A 21,150-nucleotide genomic window follows, 5' to 3' on the forward strand; every position below is an offset into this window, starting at 1 on the left:
TGATTTGTCTGGTTTGGTGTCATTGCTTTGTTAGTTGACCTTTAAAAGCTTTAAAATGAAGTGCCAGGTTGTGATATCAGTAGCACCTGCACTGTCTGATGCAATCCCGTCTTGTGTATATGCAATAGGTTTTTACTCTTTTCCAGCCTATTGTGTGATATTGTCACAGTGCTGCTGTGAAACTGATGTTTATGGGTCACGCAAGGTTTCAAGATGTTATATATGCAGGATTCTAGTGCCGTGTTTTGAAGTATAAATAATGCAGTTTGCAATCGTGCAAAGAAACAACCTAGATTTGTTTAATATTTCCTTCTTTTATTTTTTCTGTTGTCTGCAGAGTGAGTGATTATATGCACATTTAGTTCATGATTGGTGGGCAAATTCAGATGCCAGGGAACCATTTCTGTAGTTGTAATGTGCAGTACACAATGTTGAAATATGCAAGTCCTTTGAGATCACAAAGTTACTGTTTTTTTATTTTTATTTTATTGTCTCAACAGTTGTGAGCTGTAATTATCGTTGCAGTTAGCTGAAATTGTTGGTATGTTTCAATGATTTTAACCTTACGTTCATGTTTAGTTTTTTTTACATTTTTCCAATTAAGTCAGGACAAATGTTCAGACTTAGTGTGTTCCGTAGTGTTTCATATCAGACTGAATTTTCCTTTTATAAAACGTCTCCTCAGCGAACAAATGATGTGTCAAGTTAGCATTTAGCTGTTTATGCAAATACAAATCCACTGAAATGTGCTTGTTACTGTATAAAATAAACACCTCCTAAGGTTCTCTCTAGTCTCTTGGTCCAGATGCCGATATCGTATCACTCTATTAGTTGGATCGCACATGACAGAAAATCCCAGTGGCTTTCACTCTTGGCATTTTACCCTCAACGTGACACTTTATGTCTGCTCTGCATTCAAACTGTACTCGAACGCAGCAAAAGTGCTGGTCGAATGCCAGTAGGTTAGGAGCTGTACGTGTTAAAGTACTGTATACTCAAACCTGGGTTTATTTATATCCAATACATTTTATCGGAGAAGCAGAATTTTCTCCGTCATACATCAACACATATTTTTGTCATGCACACACCATTTGTAAGACATTTTTTCCTCAAATCCCGATTTCTAGTTAACTAGACTTTTCTCACTTTTTGTACAAGTTAGGAATGCAACAAACAGCAGTGGCCAATGCAAGTGTATTGTATTTCTGAGAGAGAATAAGTAAAAAAAAAACAAACAAAAAACAGTAGAAATACACTAATTATAGTAATTATGTCTTAAAAATCCTCCGCTGAGACCAAAAAGTAACCTTTTGATTACATTTGTTTCTAAGTTGAGCTTGTTAGCACATTCTTTCCTCCTGCAACTGGAAATAAGTATTCATTTGTGAGTGTTTTTACAATGTTTGCATTGGCCAAGCTCATAATGGACTACAACCTCTTCAGGATCTACTGTATCGTAATAATTACTTGTTTAGGATAGTCAGTGTAGCAATAAAACCTATAGTGGACACAATAGGTTTGTCTTCATTAAATAACTTAAAAATATAGCAAACCTTTGTCAAAGACAGTTTTGTTCCTTCTACAAATAGATGCTTCTGGAGTCACTTTTATAACAAACGACATGCAGGATGAATAGGAATCAAGCTGGAACTAGTCATTATGTTCCGACTGCAGTCCAAGCTTGGTCTTTGATCACTGCATCATGCCCATGTGTTCCAGCTGTGAGGGCTGATACCAGCTGGCCTGGCTCCTTCCTCTGCATGGTCACAAATACCAGTACTTGTCAATCAGCATATGCACCGAGACCCACGTAGAAGCTGGACTTTACACTGATTTACACATGTTGAGCATTGTGGTTTTGTAATACAAAAAAATGGTAAACTCATTTGGACCCGGGAGCCAAATCTGGCCATTTACCATGCTTCTATCACATTCTGGCAGTCAGTTTTAATCTCTTGATTTTTTTCAAAACCCTGCAAATTTCTCAAATTATTCTACTAAATTAAATAGCAATAGTTCATAACAACAAGGAAATGTAAGTGAATTTAAGGTTAAGGTCACTTAATGCTTGCATATTGTCGGTGTCTTATATACTTTACATGTAATTTGTACCTGGAAGTGCAAACTAAGCCCCATTCATTTATGAATAGCTTTTTTTCCTGCCTAAAATCTGTGGCCCACTTGAGATCAAACTGGTCTGTATTTGGCCCCTTAACTAAAATGAGTTTGACACCCCTGCATAAGTTGACAATTGAAGGTACGTAGTGATTTTTCACAAACCTTACGATCTGTGTTCACTAAGGTGCAGTGGAAATGAAGGATTGTCACCTGATCCTTTTGTGTGAAGTTTGCCTGTTCTCCCTGTGCTTACATTGGTTTCTTCTTTGTATCTTTCATGTCCTTCTGGTTGAATCATTAAATTAAGTAGCTGCAAATTTGTATTTTTGTTTATTTTTTTCTGCATACCCTGCATCTCAGGTCAGGTGACACCAGTATCAGTTCTGGCCAATGACTGTTTCAGAAGTGGTAGTTTCAGTGCATGTCTTTTATTTTCTCCTCCATAGTTTCTTTACACCTCTTCTCATCTGAAGTCTCACCTGTGTAGCGTTCTTACTGCAGCGCTGTTCTTCTCATCTCATTCTCATCTGCACATCAACCTTTGTCATGAGAAGCTGCTGCCATGCCCCAGAGATGGGATGTGTCACATGGGACCGGCCTTTGACCTTGTCAGGATTGAAACCTTGTGCACATCCTACATGTCGCCTAATCCTGTATCTTCTGTCAGAGGATGGATGTTCTTAAGGAAAGAACAGACAAATTAATACATAGCAGGTGTAAAAGGAAGAATAGTTGCTAATTCTACTGTGTTCATTCATTAGTTTTAAACTGCAAATAAGTAAACTACAGCACATTTGGTCTGGGTATTAAGGATGGACATTTTTTTCTTTAACTTTTAGCTACATCAGTGACAAGGGAAGTAAAGTAAAAAAAATAAAAGTTTGTTAGTGTTAAAAGTTTCCAAAGTTATCATTTTAAATATTCTAAGCTACATCCTTTGTGTAGTGTCTTGTCCTCCTTCTGATTCTGGAATCCTAAAAACAATGTTTTTCACCCACAGCTGTGAATAAAGCAGACATTTTTAAACTCTTACTGTAACTTAGAATGTAACTTAATATAACAAAAAATTCTAAAACCCATCTATTCAGACATGCTTTCAACTGCCAAAACTACTTGTGCTTTTACTGTTGTGATGACTTTTGTTATTATGTTTTGTGTCTGTATATTCTTATTATTTTCTGTAACTTGTTCTTCTGTACACTGCTTTACTGTTTACCACAGATATTAAACGGTTTAATGTCAGGTTAGGGGGAGAAAAGAAAAGTAACTTAGCAGTATGTCTAAGCTCCAATAGTGTAAATGTGTCCTTTCGTTTTCACTAATTATATTTTAATGTAGTGGCTCTAAAAATAATAGACGCCTGTTTAATGTTTTACATTTTTAACGGGCCATATTCTGCCGTAATGCGTGAGAATGACCACGTCTGCTGCTTTACACACAGTCACGAGGGAGTAAACTAGAAGAGGGCAGGGCGTTAGCAGCGTCACTGTGTTGTTCCAGAGCTGTTTGGCTGCTCACCTTCCCTGTCTCCTCCCACTCGTCTCTACCCCCATCCTCCCTCTGCAGTGGACGTGCAGCGCATTTGGAGCAGCAGGTGGAGATGACATCATCTGCACTGCAGCACACTGCAGCACTGGGTCTGAACAAAGACATGTCAACCTACTGCTAACTATCCCCCCCTCGCTCTGCTGTCGCAATGTCCATGTCTCTCCTCACGTGAGCCTGAGGGCGAGCGTGGTCCAGCCCTATTGTTGGTATCCCTGTGACTTTACTCAACCCTCTGACCCAATGCTCGCGCTTCAACTTTACGTCTCACAATCCTCTACAACTAACCAACCATGAGGACAGTAGTAGTGCTTACTGAGCATTACTTAGTATTTGACGTGAGAGTGATCAGTTGGCTAAAAAAAAAAAATCGAAGGCAAGGACCTCATTTTGTCCTCTAAATCCATTATTCACACTGCAGCTGAGTGTCACAGAGAGAAAAAAAAGAAGTCATTTCCTAGTCTGTGACATTCTGCTTTTTTTCTGTTCAGTCATTTAAGTAAGTTGACCTCTTTAACAGCAGCTCATAAGAGGTTTCGCTGTGACATTAGCTCTCTATGGAGCCCTGAGCCGTGACTGCCAGGTTTGCCGTAAAGCGCAAATGTCACTGGGTCGTGCTGCGAATGCTCCCCATTCAGAGTCATTAGAGCCTCCACCTCGACCATCCCAGCTATTAAAACAATCTGTCGAGCACGCAGCAGAAAGATTTATGGACTCCTTTTTTTTATTGTTTGCCCCTCACTATTTTTTTTAATTTTTTTTACTGTATTCAACCCTTCTTCTCCCTTTTATCAATATGCCAATAGCACACAGGCAGACCATACACATACAGCCATGTTCCTGTCGCCTAGTTACCGCTCGGCAGCAGGTTGCCACAGAAACGGCCTCACTGTGGCTAAATGGGGAATGCTAATGCAGTCTTCTATACTCCCTGCTGCAGTGGGCTCTCTGTGCCCATCTAAGCCCACTGTCTGTGAACACTGTCATGCGCATGATTAAGAGTGCGTGTGAATGTGTGGTTATACACATACATATATATATGTATGTGTGTGTTTTTGTGTCTCTGAATTTGGTTGGTCTTCTACGTTAGCATTGCGTGTGAGTGTAGTACAACACCAGTTCTTAAACTATTGATAATGATGACCTGACAGCTTTTACTTTAATTTAATCAATCTAGGATGCAATCTAGACTTTTTTATAACCTGCTACACCTGATCATTTTAGAAGTGTCTTTACTTAATTCTTATCATTGTAGTTTGTTCCCAGTATTACCTGCGATATCAGAATGAAGTAAAGACACGTCAATGACACTCCCCTTACAATGCAAAACAGAAATTTCAACAAACTTTCAAGCGACAATTCAGATTCTCCCGGGAGGGTTGGCAAGTATGTGTATTGGTTGTGATTGATTTGGCACTGTCAGACGGTTAGACCTCCTACCATAAAGGTGAATGGAGCAGTGATGGGTGGGCTAGAACACTTTGGCGATAATGGGCTGCACTTAATCAGCCAGAGAAGGCCTTCAGCTGTAGCACACCCTTCAGAGCTTGTCTTAAGCTGTGTGACATTTAGTTTGCCCCCGTTTACTCTCCGATCTTTCAACCTATATTTGTTGTGCTTGACTGCTGTGAGAATATAGCCGCCATTAGCAACAGATTGAATGGCTGCAACTATTATTTACACAAGGAGTGATGTTCGGATATCTAATCATACTGGTCCGTAGTCTTTATTCTGTGTGTCTGCTCTCTGGTGGACTGGTGACCTGTCCAGGGTGAACCCTCATGTGATCCTGGCTTTACATGACTTTACTGTTCCCAGGGGTGGACTGGCCATCTGGCATGCCGGACATCGTCTCGGTGGGCCATCGACCCGAAGTGGGTCTCCTCCATTTTTTTTTTCATTTTTTTTTTTTTGACAAGCAATTTGAGACAGACATGGTAACAGGTGGCCAAAACTAAAGTGTCAAGAAAAGTGACTAAAATAGGCCAAAAACGGTCAAGAGTCCAAAAAATGGGCAAATAAAGAGGAACCAAGTGGTATTTAAAGGCAAGAAGTAGCTTAAATGGGCAAAATGTGTCAAACAATAGTGAAAAAGGGCAAAAATGTGGAACAAAAAGAGGCTAAATGTAAAGAAAAAATTAAACAAGTGGTAGTTATTGGACAAAAGTGTGCTTATTTGGATGGAAAGTGGCCAAAACATTTTTAAGAAAGGACAAAAACTTGATAAACGTGTCAAATAGAACTTGAAAAATGGACAAAAAATAGAAAAAAGGTATATTTATTGGCAAAAGGAAGCTTAAGTCTGAAAAAAGTGTTAGAACGTTTTGAAAAGGGGCAAAAATGGGGAAAAAAGTTGCAAAATTGCCAAAGGAAATGGACATTGTGAACATTGTGTGCCACAGCTGAGTGAAACAAACTTTCTCCATGCTTTTGTAGTAGCTTCAAAATGTACCTATGAGTTAGATTTTAAATGAGGGGCTGATTGTGACTATTTGTCTTGTTTGGATTTTGGTGACATTTTTCCTTTCCCACACTGGATGTTTGGTCATATGCTGACTTGCTCCTCTGCGCCCCTCTGTTTGCCCAGATAACCAGTTCAGAATGTCTATCCTGGAGCGCTTGGAGCAGATGGAGCGGAGGATGGCAGAAATGGCCAGCCACCAGCAGTCGAGCAGTGCAGGGAGTGGTGGCGCTGGGGGAACTGGGGGAGGAGGGGGAGGCGGTGGTGGTGGTGGCGGAGGAGGAGGAGGGGGCAACAATAACCAGTCACAGGTAATAACTAATAAATGGTCCTTAACACAACATGGTAGTATATTGTTTGATATTACCTATGATGGATGGCTTTTGTGACTATAGGAAACAGAATTAGGTCTTATTTTCATGTGGCATTGAACGCATCAAATAAACACCATTGTTAATTTGTTGACCAAACATTTTTGGCATAGTTTCCGTCGACTACATTTTTTTAAAAATGGACAATAATGAGACAATGACAAATAAAAATGATAAAAACATGTGAATTAGTAAAAATTAGACTATAACCCAGATAGCACACATACTGTACATCTTGCCGATGATGAATGAAGTTGCATCGGCGATATGTATTATGGAGAGCGTTTGCTCAGCGCGGCCTTTGTACAGCTTTTATTAACCTTTATTTAGTTTGGATCATTCAATTAGTATAAATATCTTCATATCCATAGTCGAGTATTTACTTAAATCTGATAGGAATATGGCAATATCACAAAAAAAAAACAATATACTACCACTAAATAGCTTATTATGTGTGGACAAAATAAAGACAGACACAGTTCATGATCATAAATGTATTTTCAGCAGCATAGCCAAAAGAGCCCCAGCACAAAAACAGCTTCATGGAAGTGACATTTTACAGTTCTACAATTTTATAAGTGGTATCACCGATTTGGGGGGGAAAAACCCACAAAATGACGCATTAGGAGTAGAATGCCGACGCACGATCTGAGGCCAACATCAGCGAGACGTATGCGTGCTATCTGGGAATGTTCACACAGGGCAAAATCCAATCAGAACAAAGTTTCTTTTTGGGAAAGTGTCCAATCAAAACGACTTTTGTTGCATGGAACTCAGGACAAGCCTGTTCGTGATACAATAGGAAGTACAATGATTGTGTTTGCAGACTTAAACGGCTCACTTGGTCTTACGCATTGATCTTAACAAACCTATCTGTGTTTTTACAAACATTAATACCATCCCATATCAGGTTGATCAATGGGAATTTAAACTTTAAAAAAAAAATGCATCAACTCTTTATATTTTAGTCGACTATCTGTAACAGATTTATTCGACGACAACAGAGGCGTAAAACTAATTTTAGTTCAGGGGCCAAAAACAGAGCAGTTTATGTGGGAAAATTAGTAATTTCAACATTGTTTTGCCCGAGTTTGCACTTCTATGTATACATAAAATACAAAATATGTACGAAAACTGACCTTATCCAAGTAAATAGTGATAGATTTCAGCCCCAACAGGATCTTTTCTTTAAATTTCCTAGAATTTGTGACCAATGTCTAGGGAAATATTATGTAATAATTTGAGGAAAATTGAAGAATTTTGTAAGAATTTTGAGTTCTTTTCAGCTGTTCAACACTAATAAGGACCGCAAACATGCAATATGAGCACCAGGAGTGTTGAGTTTCATTTACACACTGATTCATGTTCTCTATCCTTCTTACTTTCTTTTTCGAGACGAATTGGATCCTCTGACACTTGTGGACTAAAATCTGAATGTTGTTTCGTTGAAAAAAAAACTATAAATGAAATAGTTCGCATGACTAAATTTCAACTACAACTAAGTTGTATTTTAGTCTATTTTTAGTCTATGACAAAAACGAAATCAAAAGGTATGTTTAAAATGAACACTAGACAAACACAGTGAGGAGTTGTTGTTTTGTCTATTCCAGTGTGTATCTGGCCAGATGCAGGCCAGCAGTTCCTTTGAGAGCCGTGTCGTTGTGGTCTGTGAAAAGATGATGAGCAGAGCTTGTTGGGCCAAGTCCAAACACTTAATCCACTCCAAGACCTTCAGAGGCATGACACTGCTTCACCTGGCTGCCGGCCAGGGCTACGCCACCCTCATCCAGACACTCATCAAATGGCGGTGTGGACAAAGTGCCCTACATGCTTTACAATTGTTCTGTTCTTGTTAGTAATTACCTAATTACACAAAGTAAAAGTGTGATGCTCATTTGTTTTTGTTTTTTTTCCTTTCCAGTATCAAACACGCTGATAGCATTGATTTGGAATTAGAAGTGGACCCTCTGAATGTGGATCACTTCTCCTGCACCCCTTTGGTGAGAGAGTTGATAATAGATGGTGAAAACAACAATTAAGGAAGTCCTAAGTTTTTTTTTTTCCTCATCTATCTTTTCTGTCTGTGTCAGATGTGGGCATGTGCACTGGGTCACCTGGACGCAGCTGTGGTCCTGTACAAATGGGACCGCCGTGCCCTGGCCATTCCAGACTCCCTGGGTCGCCTACCCCTGTCCATCGCTAGGTCTCGGGGCCATACCAAATTGGCTGAGTGTTTGGAGCAGCTTCAGAGGGAGGAGCAGCAGCCGCTGGCTCCTTTACCACCTACTGCTCGCATGTCTTTTTCTCCAACTCATGACGCGCCCTCCACAGAAAACTGGATAGCCAGTTGGACCGGTGATAGTGTAGTAGCACCAAGCAGCAAGAAAGGAGGGTCTGTCGCCACCACACCTACATCCAGCAACACCAGCCTCAATCTAGGTCAGAATGTTGGAAGACGAGCTGAAATCAGGGTTGGGTCATTTACATTTTTCAATTACAACTATGTCTTTGACAACAGAATAAGCACAATATGCACAACTATAATATCACATTTCACTCTCATCATAAAACAGTCAATTTTTTCCCACTTTTTCAATTTTCCTACCCTGACTCCCTCTTCCCTGTTCCCTTCCCCCTCACCTCGGTGTAACACTTCCCTCTCTTTTTATGTTCACTCTTTAATGGTCACAACTATGCAATAAAATCAATTCATTTATGTAATTACAATAGCAAAAATATTGCACTTCTAGTGTTGACCGCCAACATTATGTGCAGACAAGAAAAAACAAAACAAAAAAACAATTACGTCTTCAATTATCCATGTTCAATTACAACTCAGTTATGATTACGGTGGCATTCCAATTACAACAAAAATTACAATCATTGTTCCCCTAAAATTCAATTACAATTACGTTCTCAATTACTAAAGTTCAAATTCAATTAATCACAATTACTGAGTCTTTAATAAATAAATAAGCCCATAAAAGCCTTCCACTTGTGTTAGCTTTCTGTTAGCATCTCTCATGGTAATGGGTCAGTTTTCACACATGTCTTAAATCAGCTGTAAAATACGCTAAATACCTTGTTAGGCTTCTTAATCAATGAGAATATTGGTATTCATGTTTTTGGTGTAGACCTCTGAGCCTTTTTAATGCTTCTGTAACCCTAGATTTGTTTTTATTTTTTTATTTTTAAAATGATCCTGAAGAGAAATGACAGGTAGTGGGAAAAGTTGATATTAATTACATTTTAATAATTGTTAACTATATATGTAGCTGGGATTCCATTACAGATTAATGCAAAATAAAAGCCATATTTCTAAATGTCTAGATTTTGCACATTTCCAATGGTGATGGAAACCCAGCTTGTGTAAGCCATAGAACTGTAACATGGTTTCACAGGTTTGTGTTTAAGTAAATGGTAATTGACATATTTTATAGAATTTATATACCAATTACAATTACAAAGTCAATTATCTGAACTCAATTACAATTCATTTAAGATTACAACAGCAGCATATTTTGAATTACAATATAATATATTCTATAATTACATCGTAATTGTAATTAATTATCAGTTACGCAATTACAATTGTAATTGACCCCAACCCTGGCTGAAATATTTTGTTTGGTAGTTTTCTGCTGCTAACTGTAAAAACATTTTTTCTTTGTCAGACTTGAGACGACCTCGATCAGAACCCTCAAACTACTACAGCAGCGAGGGCCAAAGGGACCTGCCACTGGCTAAAAAACACAAACCCAATCCAGAAGTGTCTCAAACTCGGCCGGATAAGTCCATGTCTGTTCCACTGAGCCTCGAACAGCAACAGCTCCACAAGTCGTCCTCTGGTGCCAAGAGCCTGTCCTCAGAAGGCCTGAGCTCAGACAGGGGTGTGCTTGCTGGAGGGGGCACTGGAACGGCCATATGGTCTACCCGAGAAGGTTTCTCCACCAGCAGCGTGGGGAGGAGAGCGCCCGGGGGCGGCAGCGGCAGCAGCGTGGGCAAGGAGAAACTGGTCAGTCGGTTACGTCAGCGGGAACAATTGGGCATGCTGGTGATGGCAGACAGAGAAATGACTGAGCCCGAACTGCTGTCGTTTCGGGAAGACTTGGAGAACCAGGACTGTCTCACACAAATGGACGACCTGCAGGTGAGAATGAGATAGAACGACTATAATATAAGGCAGTCCCTCCAAAAATTTGCAATGTTGCAATCTTAACTATTAATGGAAATTCAGCCAGTTCCCGTAAATTCTGTACGGCCGCACAATTATGTCCAATCACTGGAACATTTACACTATTTTGACCAATCACGGATTCTTCCCTCCTAATACGTCATCATGTACATCTACAAACATGCTTCTTAGTTGTCGAAATGCTCTGAATTAACAATGAATATTACAGCTAAACATCCTCCCAGTCAGTTTTCTGATGTGTTGTAAGAAAGTGTAGGTAAATTGTTTATCGTTTATTGGGATCCCCATTAGCTTCCACCATAGTGGTTGCTAGTCTTCCTGGGGTCCCTAATTAAAAGCAACAAAATATTTACAATAAAGATACAATGGAAAAACTGAATACAATACAAAATAGAACACATTGATCTCACATGTACAACAAGGTTTTAAGTGTTTTTTTTTTTTAATATATACATGAACATTTGGTTTTTAGGCAGTTGATTACATAGTTGAGATAATCTAAATAAGAGTCGTAGAATGTGTGTAAATTATTTTGCAATGAGTGGCAATCCTGCATTGAGGAGATTCTTACAGGAAAAGTAGCACTTTGTAAATTGACCTGTTAATGGAAAGTTATGGAAAACAATAAAGCCTTAAAATACCACAACTTTTGCCGCAATATTTTTGGAAAAATTAAGAAAAAGTTCAAATAGGCGTTTTAGGCCACAACAATAATAAGAAATCCATCCACTTTACACTGTGTATTTTTACCTTACTTCACTACTCATTGTATTGATTAATTGTCAATTGCATGTGTTAGAAGACAGATATAAAATAGTTCTGTCTGTCTTGTATGTCAGTCTTTTGCACTTGGTAGGCAGTAAATTACAGACCAACCCTTTGTTGATGGCCATCACTGCATAATAAACTGTTTCTATTGATCTGCTTAAATAGCCAAAGGATTCTTTCAGAAATCCATAACAGTCCAACCACTTTGCCAGCAGATAAAGTACCAGATGTGAAATTTAGCCAGCAGCAGTCATTACAATCAGCCCTCTGCATTATCAAAGCCAACATGTTTCTCACAGAGGTTGAACTTGCTTTTATACGACATGTTTAGAAAAATCTAATGCAAGTCCTTGACATGATGACACATTTCCTGGTGAGTGAGCGCTCATTTCTGTCATCCTTGTTTGCCTCAACATAACAGGTTAACATGATGACTCTGGCAGAGCACATCATCGAGGCCACGCCAGAGAGAATCAAAAGAGAGAACTTTACGGCGACAGACTCGTTGCCCTTAGACACATCGGGGGTTAGCAGCACCATGAACTGGCTAGCTAACTACCTGGGAGATGTGGAACAGCTGCCAAGCATCATGCATTTACGGTAAGGACCGATACGGTGCAGGAAATAGGTGATTTATATATATATACAGTATATATATAGCCAGCCTGGGCTTCTTTCTGCACTACACATACCACTGTAGTGTGTTGTTGTTCATTACTGTAGTGGTTCTCAACCTTTTCAGTCAGTGACCCCCAAAATAAAGGTTCCAGAGACCAGGGACCCCCACTATAGCTGGAGGTGGTTGAACACGGATATGAACATTGACGAACATCCATAAAGTCAGCAAAATAATGGTTCATTGTTCTATCAATCTTTGATAACCACATTTATTTATTTATCCACTGTTATCCAGAAAATGTATTATTATTTGTGCCATAGTATATAGTCATCTTAAAGATGTGAATCCTTGTTTTAATCAGAAATAAAATGAGTTAAAAGTGACCAAAAATGGGGTTAAAAAAAAGTAGAAACAATAAGTTTAAACTGGCAAATAATGGGCATGACAAATCAGAAATGGGACTAAATTGGAAAAAATAAGCATGAAATATGATGAAAAGAGGTTAAAAGTGACCATAATGGGTTAACATATGTGACATTAGGTGGGAAAAGTGGTGTTCAGAGTTTATAAGTGCCATAAATGTCTTGAAAGTGGAAAAAATGTGCAGAAAAGGCATTGAAATTTGATGAAGTCGCCGAAATGTGAGTAATGTAGCAAAAATGCATTAAAAGGAGCAAAATATGGAAAGAAAAAGTGTTGAAAATAGGTTAAATATCAATACCTTGATGGAGTTTGAAAATGAGAAACGCGCAATAATTTTTTACGGAGTTATTGCCCTTGTTCCGTTTTTTTTACTCTGTCCGTGGTATCTTCAAAGGGCACAGCTTTTCTCAGAAACTGTTTAAGATAGGATAACCAAATTCAGTGTGTGCCTTCAGGGTATCAATACCATGATGGAGTTTGAAAATGAGAGACGCGCAATAAATTTTTCTGGAGTTATTGCCCTTGTTACTTTTTTTTACTCTGTTTGTGGTATCTTCAAAGGGGACAGCTTTTCTTGAAACCGTTTAAGATAGATTGTAATTTTATATTATTATGTGAAAATATATATGTATACATCTTAGATTTAGGATCTTTTTTTTTTTTTTTTTTAGCACTTTGTAAATTTGACATAAATTGTCAAACGTATTCAAAATATTTACTTTAAAGTTTGTCACTCCTACCTGATAACCTGCAATTATTACATCTTAAATACAATTTTTGTCTTGTTGTCTTCTATAGGAATCTGTACAATGAACCACTGACTCCATCATCCAACCCCAGTCTGAGTCCTGGAGTGTCCCCACTCAGAGAGGGGTCCCTGGAAAGGTCAACGCTCCCCTCCCCGGCTGACTGGAGTGAATTTATCAACGCCTCCAACAGCAAGGTGGAGCGAGACCTGGCCCAACTCACTCTGTCAGACCCAGAACAGAGAGAGCTGTACGAGGCTGCTCGCTTGGTCCAAACGGCCTTCCGCAAGTACAAGGTACAAAACCTGGTGCGCAGGGTCCATGAGCTGTGTGCTGTGTGTACTGTTGTGCGTGGACTGCAGGTGTAGCTATGTGGATTCAAGGAAGCCCTGAAACACTTTGGTTTTCATTCATTTGAAGCCATGATTTGAAACACTGCAGATTGTTTTAAGGTTCATCATTATCATCTATTTGTTTTCTGAAGGAGATCTTTCTAATTACTGATCAAATCGACCACACTTCTCTGTCCTGATCATCTTCATCCTCTTGTCCTCCTTACAATATTTTAATAACACTAACAAAGACACGTCCCTGTGGTCTCAGCATGGTCAGGGTGGCTTGAGCAGTGCATGGCCTTGCTTAGAGGAACGTCTGCACTGTCCTTTCAATTCCTACAGAAACAGTTTGCCCTCTTTTTTTTTCTATCCCTCACACTTCCTCTCTGTCTTGCTTTCCTTTACTCAGTGAAGTGTAAGGGGCCTGCCACTGCCTGTTTTTAACCAGCCTTTTCCTGCCCGTTCACATTTCTTAATTATCTACCCACCCCTTATTAGCGACTATCAATGAGTTTTGAACATCAAATGTTTTGCTGTCATTCACAGCCGCCTTTTGTGTCCATCGACTAGCTGATACTGCAGCTTTTGGTTTATAATATCCATGCAACATCTTAACTTCTCTTCCTAAATGTTTTTAGGAAGCCCATTCACCATGCAGACTTAAAGAAGAAGATATTTCAAGGAGACAGAGCCACGCATATCCTCTGTGGAACAAAAAGCCGGTTCATCCCTAACATTGTGATTTATTCCACTCTACTCCAACAGGGGAGGCCACTTCGAGAACAACAAGAGGTAGCTGCTGCTGTTATACACCGTTGTTATAAGAAATACAAACAGGTAGGTGAAGTGCACGATGGACACATTTCAACACTTTAGTGTACTTTAGTGTGCATTCTTCATTCTCTGTCACGTTTCCTGTTTACAAGCTCACATGGATAGCCTTGAAGGTAAATGACCTTCATTATCATTTGTTCAGCTAATTGTTACATGTGTTGCCACTGTAAACCCATAACAATCAGTCTGTCCCCTGGCAAAAGCATGACGCATTTTTTTTTTTCTTTCCCATTGCGCAGTACGCACTTTATAAGAAGATGACGCAGGCCGCCATCCTTATCCAGAGTAAATTCCGCAGCTACCATGAGCAGAAGAAGTTCCAGCAGAGCAGAAGGGCCGCCGTGCTCATTCAGCAGTACTATCGCAGCTACAAGGAGTTCGGCAGGCTGAAGCCTCATTATCGTGGGGCTCTTGTGCAGCACAAACTGAGGTACAAAAGAAGAATACTTCATTATTGTCATACATACCAGTGTTGAACAATGTTTAGAAATTGTTTTCTGATTATTTGCATGATTTACTTGAACTAAATTGTGATTAATTGCATGGTTACAGTACCTGCAAAAGCAAAGATTTAGTGTAGATTTAGTGTATGGTCAATATTTGTTCAAAAGGTGTTCCATTATAATACCAAATAGTACAACATTTTCTCACACTAACCAAAAACAAGTAGTAAATCTATTTATTTATTTATTTTTATAAATTCCAACATGAATTATTGTGTGTTTAATTTAATTAATGTAATCAAGAGAGCAAAATTTGACAGTAATGACAGCCAATCAGCTGTTCCCAGTGTGCTCTCTGATTGCACAAATAAAATAAATATTTATTAAGATAAATAGAATGAACAAATCACAGCCATTTCTTTCTTTGATTGTGACCTTCAGTGTGACATGCAAACTCATAATAATAATAATAAATTATGTATGTATTATATAAATATAATATAAAATTATATAATGTAAAAAGTAAATTATATAAAACAAAACAATTTATAACCGAATAGTAGCTCTAATCATGTTTATTGTTTTTTTAAACATACTTTTATCCTTTCCACAAAGTGTGTCAAGTATTGTTTGATTTTAATTCAAGACACTTTGATATTTGCACTTTTTATTTGAAAAAAGAAATTTGAAAAATCGTAATAGATTTTGTTGTTGTTCATTTGATTCCTGTTAACAACACTTATAAGAATGACTGCAGATTTGTTAAATGCACTTTTTATTAGAAAGAAGAAATTATAAAAATGTGTTTGTGTGTTTATTTGATTAACACTTTGATAAGTAGGACTATATATTGTTCATATAGGCTACAAAGTTTATTTTCTTTACATTTTCAGTTGATGGTGTGCCTTAGGATTTTTTTTTCAATGAAAAGATGTACCTTGGCTCAAAAAAAGGTTGAAAAACACGGTTCTATTACACCGTATCATTCAGAAAGAGTTTATATATACATTATATGGGTTCATCAATGAACCTAAGCCTGTTGTTTTATTGGTTATTTATTTAGCTGGAATGGCCCATGTCTGATACTTATTTTAAAGCCTATTGTGGCCAATATCGCTATGTGTAGCAATAACGTGGCGTCATAAGAAAGTCATTTTATCTAATAATAGAATTATGTAAATTGACAAATTGAGGTTGTTCATCAATAGTAACTTTTATACTGACAAAATTTTAGGGCAGGGGTGTCAAACAAATTTTAGTTCAGGGGCCAAATATGGACCAGATTGACCTCAAGTGGGCCGCAGAATTTTGGATGGAAAAAAGAGCAAATTCAACATTAATGTGCCCTGGTTTGCACTTCCATGTATAAATAATATATGTGAGTCCCTGCAGGATCATCACTTAAATTTCTGTGATTTGGGGAATTTGGGGAAATTTTTGTGGAATAATTTGAGGAAAATTTGCTAAATTTTGGAAAAATTGAGAGTTCTGTCAACAATTTGAGATAAAAAATTATTGCCGTCATGTCATATAAGAACTGGGAAACTGAGCTCTGCAAATATTGTGGATTTTTTTTATTGGGGGGGCTGAGATATCTACAACTGAATTAGTTGGTAATTTACAAAACAAAGTGTCTATTTGTACAGTTGCCGTACAGACAAGCCTCAGTGCTATTGGTACGGTTCCCGAAGTACAAGTACGTAGCGTCTGAGGGTTTGGTTTAGGGTTAGGTTTAGTCTTAGTCACGCGACCTAAACTGGCCAATGACTGACCTATCACATGACTTAAACTGGCCAAATAGGGGTGCTGCGTACGGATAGAATGTTGTTATATTGACACGGCAACCGTACGGATAGCCACTGCCTTTACAAATTGTTTCATGTGTTTTCCATAATTTTTACTTTCTCAAGCATGTCAATCACCGCATAGAGCTGCCTGGAGGCGTGGCTTCTTCAGTTCAGTGCCGTGTCAAATTCGTCATCAAAGTGGGAATGCGTCATCAAATTGGAGCGAGGTGTTTGTGCTCGCCCTGCAGTAAGAAAGGAGCAAATCACCCTCAACTAATGATTGAGGGAATCAATGAAAAAAACACTTTGGGCCTGTGTATGAAGCCCAAAAAGCACTTTATGATGTTTAAAGCACAAAAAAGTTGATGTAGCGTAACATGGGCCCTTTAAGTGCAACCACTAAAAACATTTACAAATCGAAACCTATTTCCTTTTCGATGCTGTTCCTGAACTTTTTGAATATTGTGTAAAAGCCTTAAAACAGTCTTGGTTTTGAGAAGAATTAGAGCTTATGAAGCCCTGAAAACAAAGGAGGAAGGTCTGCCCCCAGGCCACTGGATGTGGAGGGGTTTAGAAAAAGATAAATGTTAGCTCGACTACAGCATAACAGTTGAGCATTGTTGGCTTTCTCCTTTTTTCCAGAGGAAGTCTGCTCACAAAGCGCCAGGATCAAGCTGCCAGGAAGATTATGAGGTTCCTACGACGCTGCCGCCACAGGTAGGTCCACTCCCCACGCTGACCAACAAAGCTGTACAAGTACACGTAGGCCTTTCATAAGGAAAGGGTTGTTTTTGCTATTAAAATACACAGTAGTCATTTCTACTAATTACTAGTTTTCATCCATCTCACAACTATTTGTTTCCTCTGGGTGATGTTTGATTTCTTTATGTTGGAGGAAACAAATAGATAGTAAGAAATGTCCCTAACTACTCTTAGCTCCACCTCCTCCACCCTTCCCTTCCCTCGCCCCCTCCCTATCGTGTGCTAATAGTTGTCTGGTATTGTTTTGCTGTCTACATCAAGCCCCTTGATGGACCATAGACTGTTCAAGCGGGTGAGTGCAGCCTCAGCAACTCAGTTCGTGCCTCTATCACGCTCTTGTTTTCTTTTTTCTGGAACCTGGATTCTCTCTCTCTCTATCTCTCTGTTTCTCCTTTTCCTTAATCCTCTTCTTCTATTCTCCCTTTTCCCTTCACCTCAGCCACCCTTTCTCATTTTTCATCACTATTGCTTGATGCCTGCTTGCATGAAGGCTGCCGACTGGAGCCACAGGTGGACTGAGAAGCTCATACTTTTGAACAGAAATGATCTCAGACTAACTAATCTGCTTCGTGAATGAGAATATTACACTTCTGTGACTCTCTTTTGACTCTTTTCTGGGGTTGTCTTTGTTCCAGCTTTGTGTGGATGGGCAGACAGCAAGTTTGAGCAAACACGAGGCTCTTTTTCTGTGTTTTATTCTCTGCTGCATGTCGAGTGGTGACAACTGTTGGCCTTGCTCTATACCTTTAGGCATGCATATGACCTGCTGTTTCCTCGGGTCACTGTCTGCTTTCCTGGCTGTGTGCTCTGTTTCTATCAAGTGGACGGACTCCGAGGGGGCAGTCAATAACTCACATTAACTGTGTCAAAGGACAATATTTAGCAGAAAATCACCAAATGTTCACAAAAGACCAAAATATTATTGTATATTTAGTGTAACACATTTCATACATGTGTGTTCAACCACTAAGATGTTAAACATCCTTTTTAGCTCTAAATTCTCCTTAAATAAACCACTGTGGGTTCAGAGCAGGTGGGATTATGTTTGTGTTACCACTTCTGACTGAGAATTTGTCTAGTGTGCAGTTATAGAGCTGTGATATCATATAGGTCACAGCGTGAAAAGCAACTGTCGTGTTCTCCCCTGGGACAGCAGCACACCGCTTTAATGGATTCCAACCACCTGGGAGTGCATCAGTTTAGTGTGTGTGTGTGTGCGTGCGTAGATGTCAGGACTATACACAGCAGTGCTAAATCCCAACAATCATATACTAACCACTGAGTTGGGAAAATCTTACTTTATTAGTACTAATATTAATACTTTTTTAGTTGAAAAAAGTGTCTTTGCTACATTGATATGTATGATATGAACTGTATTTGCTTTTTAAAAAAATATTTTTGGTTTATCGCTGATAAATACAATTTCTTTTATTTTTATTTTATTTTTTATTTTATTCAGTCGATTATTCATACTTTTAATTTTCTAATAAGGATTTGCCAAAAAAATAGTAAAATATTGTTTTTGCACTATTATTGTACTATTTTTTTTTTACACTTTTTTTTTTCCATTTTTCTCTATTTTGATTCAATTTTTTTTAGTCTAAATAATCTTGAAAAATATCTGAATTCATGCTTTGCATTTCATTTCATTTTATAAAGGTAATAATAAAAATGTGAGTTACAAATAAAAATTATTTTTCTAATTTTTGTTCTCACAAAGCTTCATTCTGTCAAAACAATGAATTTTATAATGAATTTTGTAATTCTGTTGGTCTTATCTTATTTTTTTCCTAATTTATTATAAGGTTCTATTCAGTTCTGACCTAAGTTTCCATCCAGGGATCCAGATAATCTTGCCTACATCATATTTTTGTGTCAGTTTGTTGTTGCACTGTTTTCCGCTGCTGCACAGTGTGTGTGCGTGCGATCTGACAGTCGTCTGCATGTCCCTCATTGGCGTTTGTCTGTCTGTGTTTCAGGGTGAAAGAATTGAGAAGGGCCAGGGAACATGAGACCCCTTCGAAGAGCCCCCTTGCAATGTGACATCACTCTCCTCTCCTGGCCCCATCTTTCTTTCATTTGTACCCGATATATTTTTCAACAGAAATGAAAGAAAACACACATCAATGCAACCATTGCAATTATTACTACTGTTGCAGTGTTTCCTGTTCCAACCACTTCTATGGCATTTTTTTTTTTTCCTTCCACTGACTGGTTGGGATTTGGACGGAGATTGATGAATCCACTGGATTGTAGACTAAACGGGTAGGGGTGGGGGGAACGCCAAACATTTGCTTCGTGGCATTTTTTTGCACTTTTTCATAGATTTTTTTGTGGGTAATGCAAATGCAGGACATATCTGAGGTACATCTGAGGACCGAAGGAAACGTACTCAGAGGACAGCGAAGGAGAAACACTCTGAGCTCATGGGTGTGTTTCATGAATTTCTGACCAATCAGTTCATTTGGACGCCATTTTATTTTTTTTTTCTTTTACTCAAATATATTGCGAACTCACACTCCAGCTCCTATCCACTGCTGCAGATGAGTCATTTTAGCCCAACAATTTTTCCTGTCCTCCTGCGCTCTATCTACCCCTCCAGTCTAGCCCACTTTGGGCAGAGCTACAATTGAATGTGGTTGGGGTATAAACGTGCCCAGGTGAATGGGAGATGAAATATTTCTTAAAAACCTAACATTTCTTTTAAAAAAAAAAAAGAACAAACTATGCTTTATCGTAAAATATAAATATATATATATATATATATATATATATATTGTCACTTTATTACTTGAATTTGTTCCATACTGTTCAATGTATCTTCTATCATGTCCAATGTAATAATAGTGATCTGTATCGCTACATGTTGTTAAATCCTACCAAGAGAAAATGCATGACTTCTTTGCAAGAAAAGTCTTTGCTTGTGTGTTTTACGGTCTAGTCTTTCAGCCTGTCCTCTGATTTGTGTTTGTTTTGTCTTTGTTTTTTTATTTCCCCCTTCTACTATTTCAAAGAGGAAGCTGTTGATGTATTTTATTATTGAATTTATTTAATTTTGCCTTGTTCAAGTTTCTGAAACCTAACAACGGGGGAAAAAAAATAACCTTTTGTCTCCAGTGCTGTATTGGTTCTCATCATGCCATTTATTTTTGTGTTGTTTTTAAATGAACTTCAGAGCCTGCAAGGGCTTCTGGGGGGAAGATCACATACATTGCCTTGACGGCTTAGAGATTCTTTGAGGGGTCCCTAAGCTTGTCCCAAAATAGGGGTTTGACAAATCCATATTTTTGACAATTGAGCGATTTCTGTATATAAAGAAAGGCTGAAAGTACGAAAGGAGAAAAAAAAACACACTTACCCAAAAGGGATTGTATTTTAGAAATATATTATTTTATTCATTGAAAATAGGGCAAAAACAGGTACGAGACAAAAACTGAATATTTGTATAGTTTTGTTTGAATGCCTAAGAAGTGTGGTTGTATTGTTTGTACATAGTGTAAATAACTGGGATAAAATGAGCTATGTGCATGAACAGTATGAACAGAGTCAAACGGGAGTTTAAAAAAAAAAAAAAAAAAAACAACACCAACAACGTAAGCAGTACCGGCTATGCTCTGTAAAATTAAAAATATTTCACTATTAGAGTATTTATTTTATTTCAACTGTTCTTGAGAAGAACATTTTGCAAACGCATGATATTGCAATATTAGAAGAAGAAGAAAAAAAATACTGTAATTAGCGTT

The 21,150-nt window shown here is 38.3% G+C and overlaps 1 protein-coding gene across 13 annotated transcripts in view; it reads left to right on the top strand.

Annotated features, from left to right (window-relative positions):
• Positions 1-19,650, top strand: part of camta1a (calmodulin binding transcription activator 1a) — a 451,486-nt gene extending 431,836 nt beyond the window's left edge. For 7 of the 13 annotated variants that reach the window (XM_028452382.1, XM_028452379.1, XM_028452383.1 and 4 more), the window contains 13 exons: positions 6,251-6,435; positions 8,106-8,302; positions 8,417-8,495; positions 8,586-8,934; positions 10,170-10,645; positions 11,880-12,058; positions 13,299-13,542; positions 14,347-14,418; positions 14,508-14,528; positions 14,655-14,845; positions 17,288-17,362; positions 17,669-17,699; positions 19,387-19,650. In XM_028452382.1, the coding sequence (XP_028308183.1) occupies positions 6,251-6,435; positions 8,106-8,302; positions 8,417-8,495; positions 8,586-8,934; positions 10,170-10,645; positions 11,880-12,058; positions 13,299-13,542; positions 14,347-14,418; positions 14,508-14,528; positions 14,655-14,845; positions 17,288-17,362; positions 17,669-17,699; positions 19,387-19,419 (2,132 nt within the window). In that variant the 3' untranslated portion in view covers positions 19,420-19,650. Of the gene's footprint in view, positions 1-6,250; positions 6,436-8,105; positions 8,303-8,416; positions 8,496-8,585; positions 8,935-10,169; positions 10,646-11,879; positions 12,059-13,298; positions 13,543-14,346; positions 14,419-14,507; positions 14,529-14,654; positions 14,846-17,287; positions 17,363-17,668; positions 17,723-19,386 lie in introns of all 13 variants that reach the window. The other 6 variants (XM_028452380.1, XM_028452389.1, XM_028452388.1 and 3 more) reach the window with 5 other exon arrangements.
• Positions 19,651-21,150: the final 1,500 nt, after the last annotated feature.

The sequence above is a fragment of the Gouania willdenowi genome, chromosome 7 (assembly GCF_900634775.1).
Source record: "Gouania willdenowi chromosome 7, fGouWil2.1, whole genome shotgun sequence".
NCBI lineage: Eukaryota > Metazoa > Chordata > Actinopteri > Blenniiformes > Gobiesocidae > Gouania > Gouania willdenowi.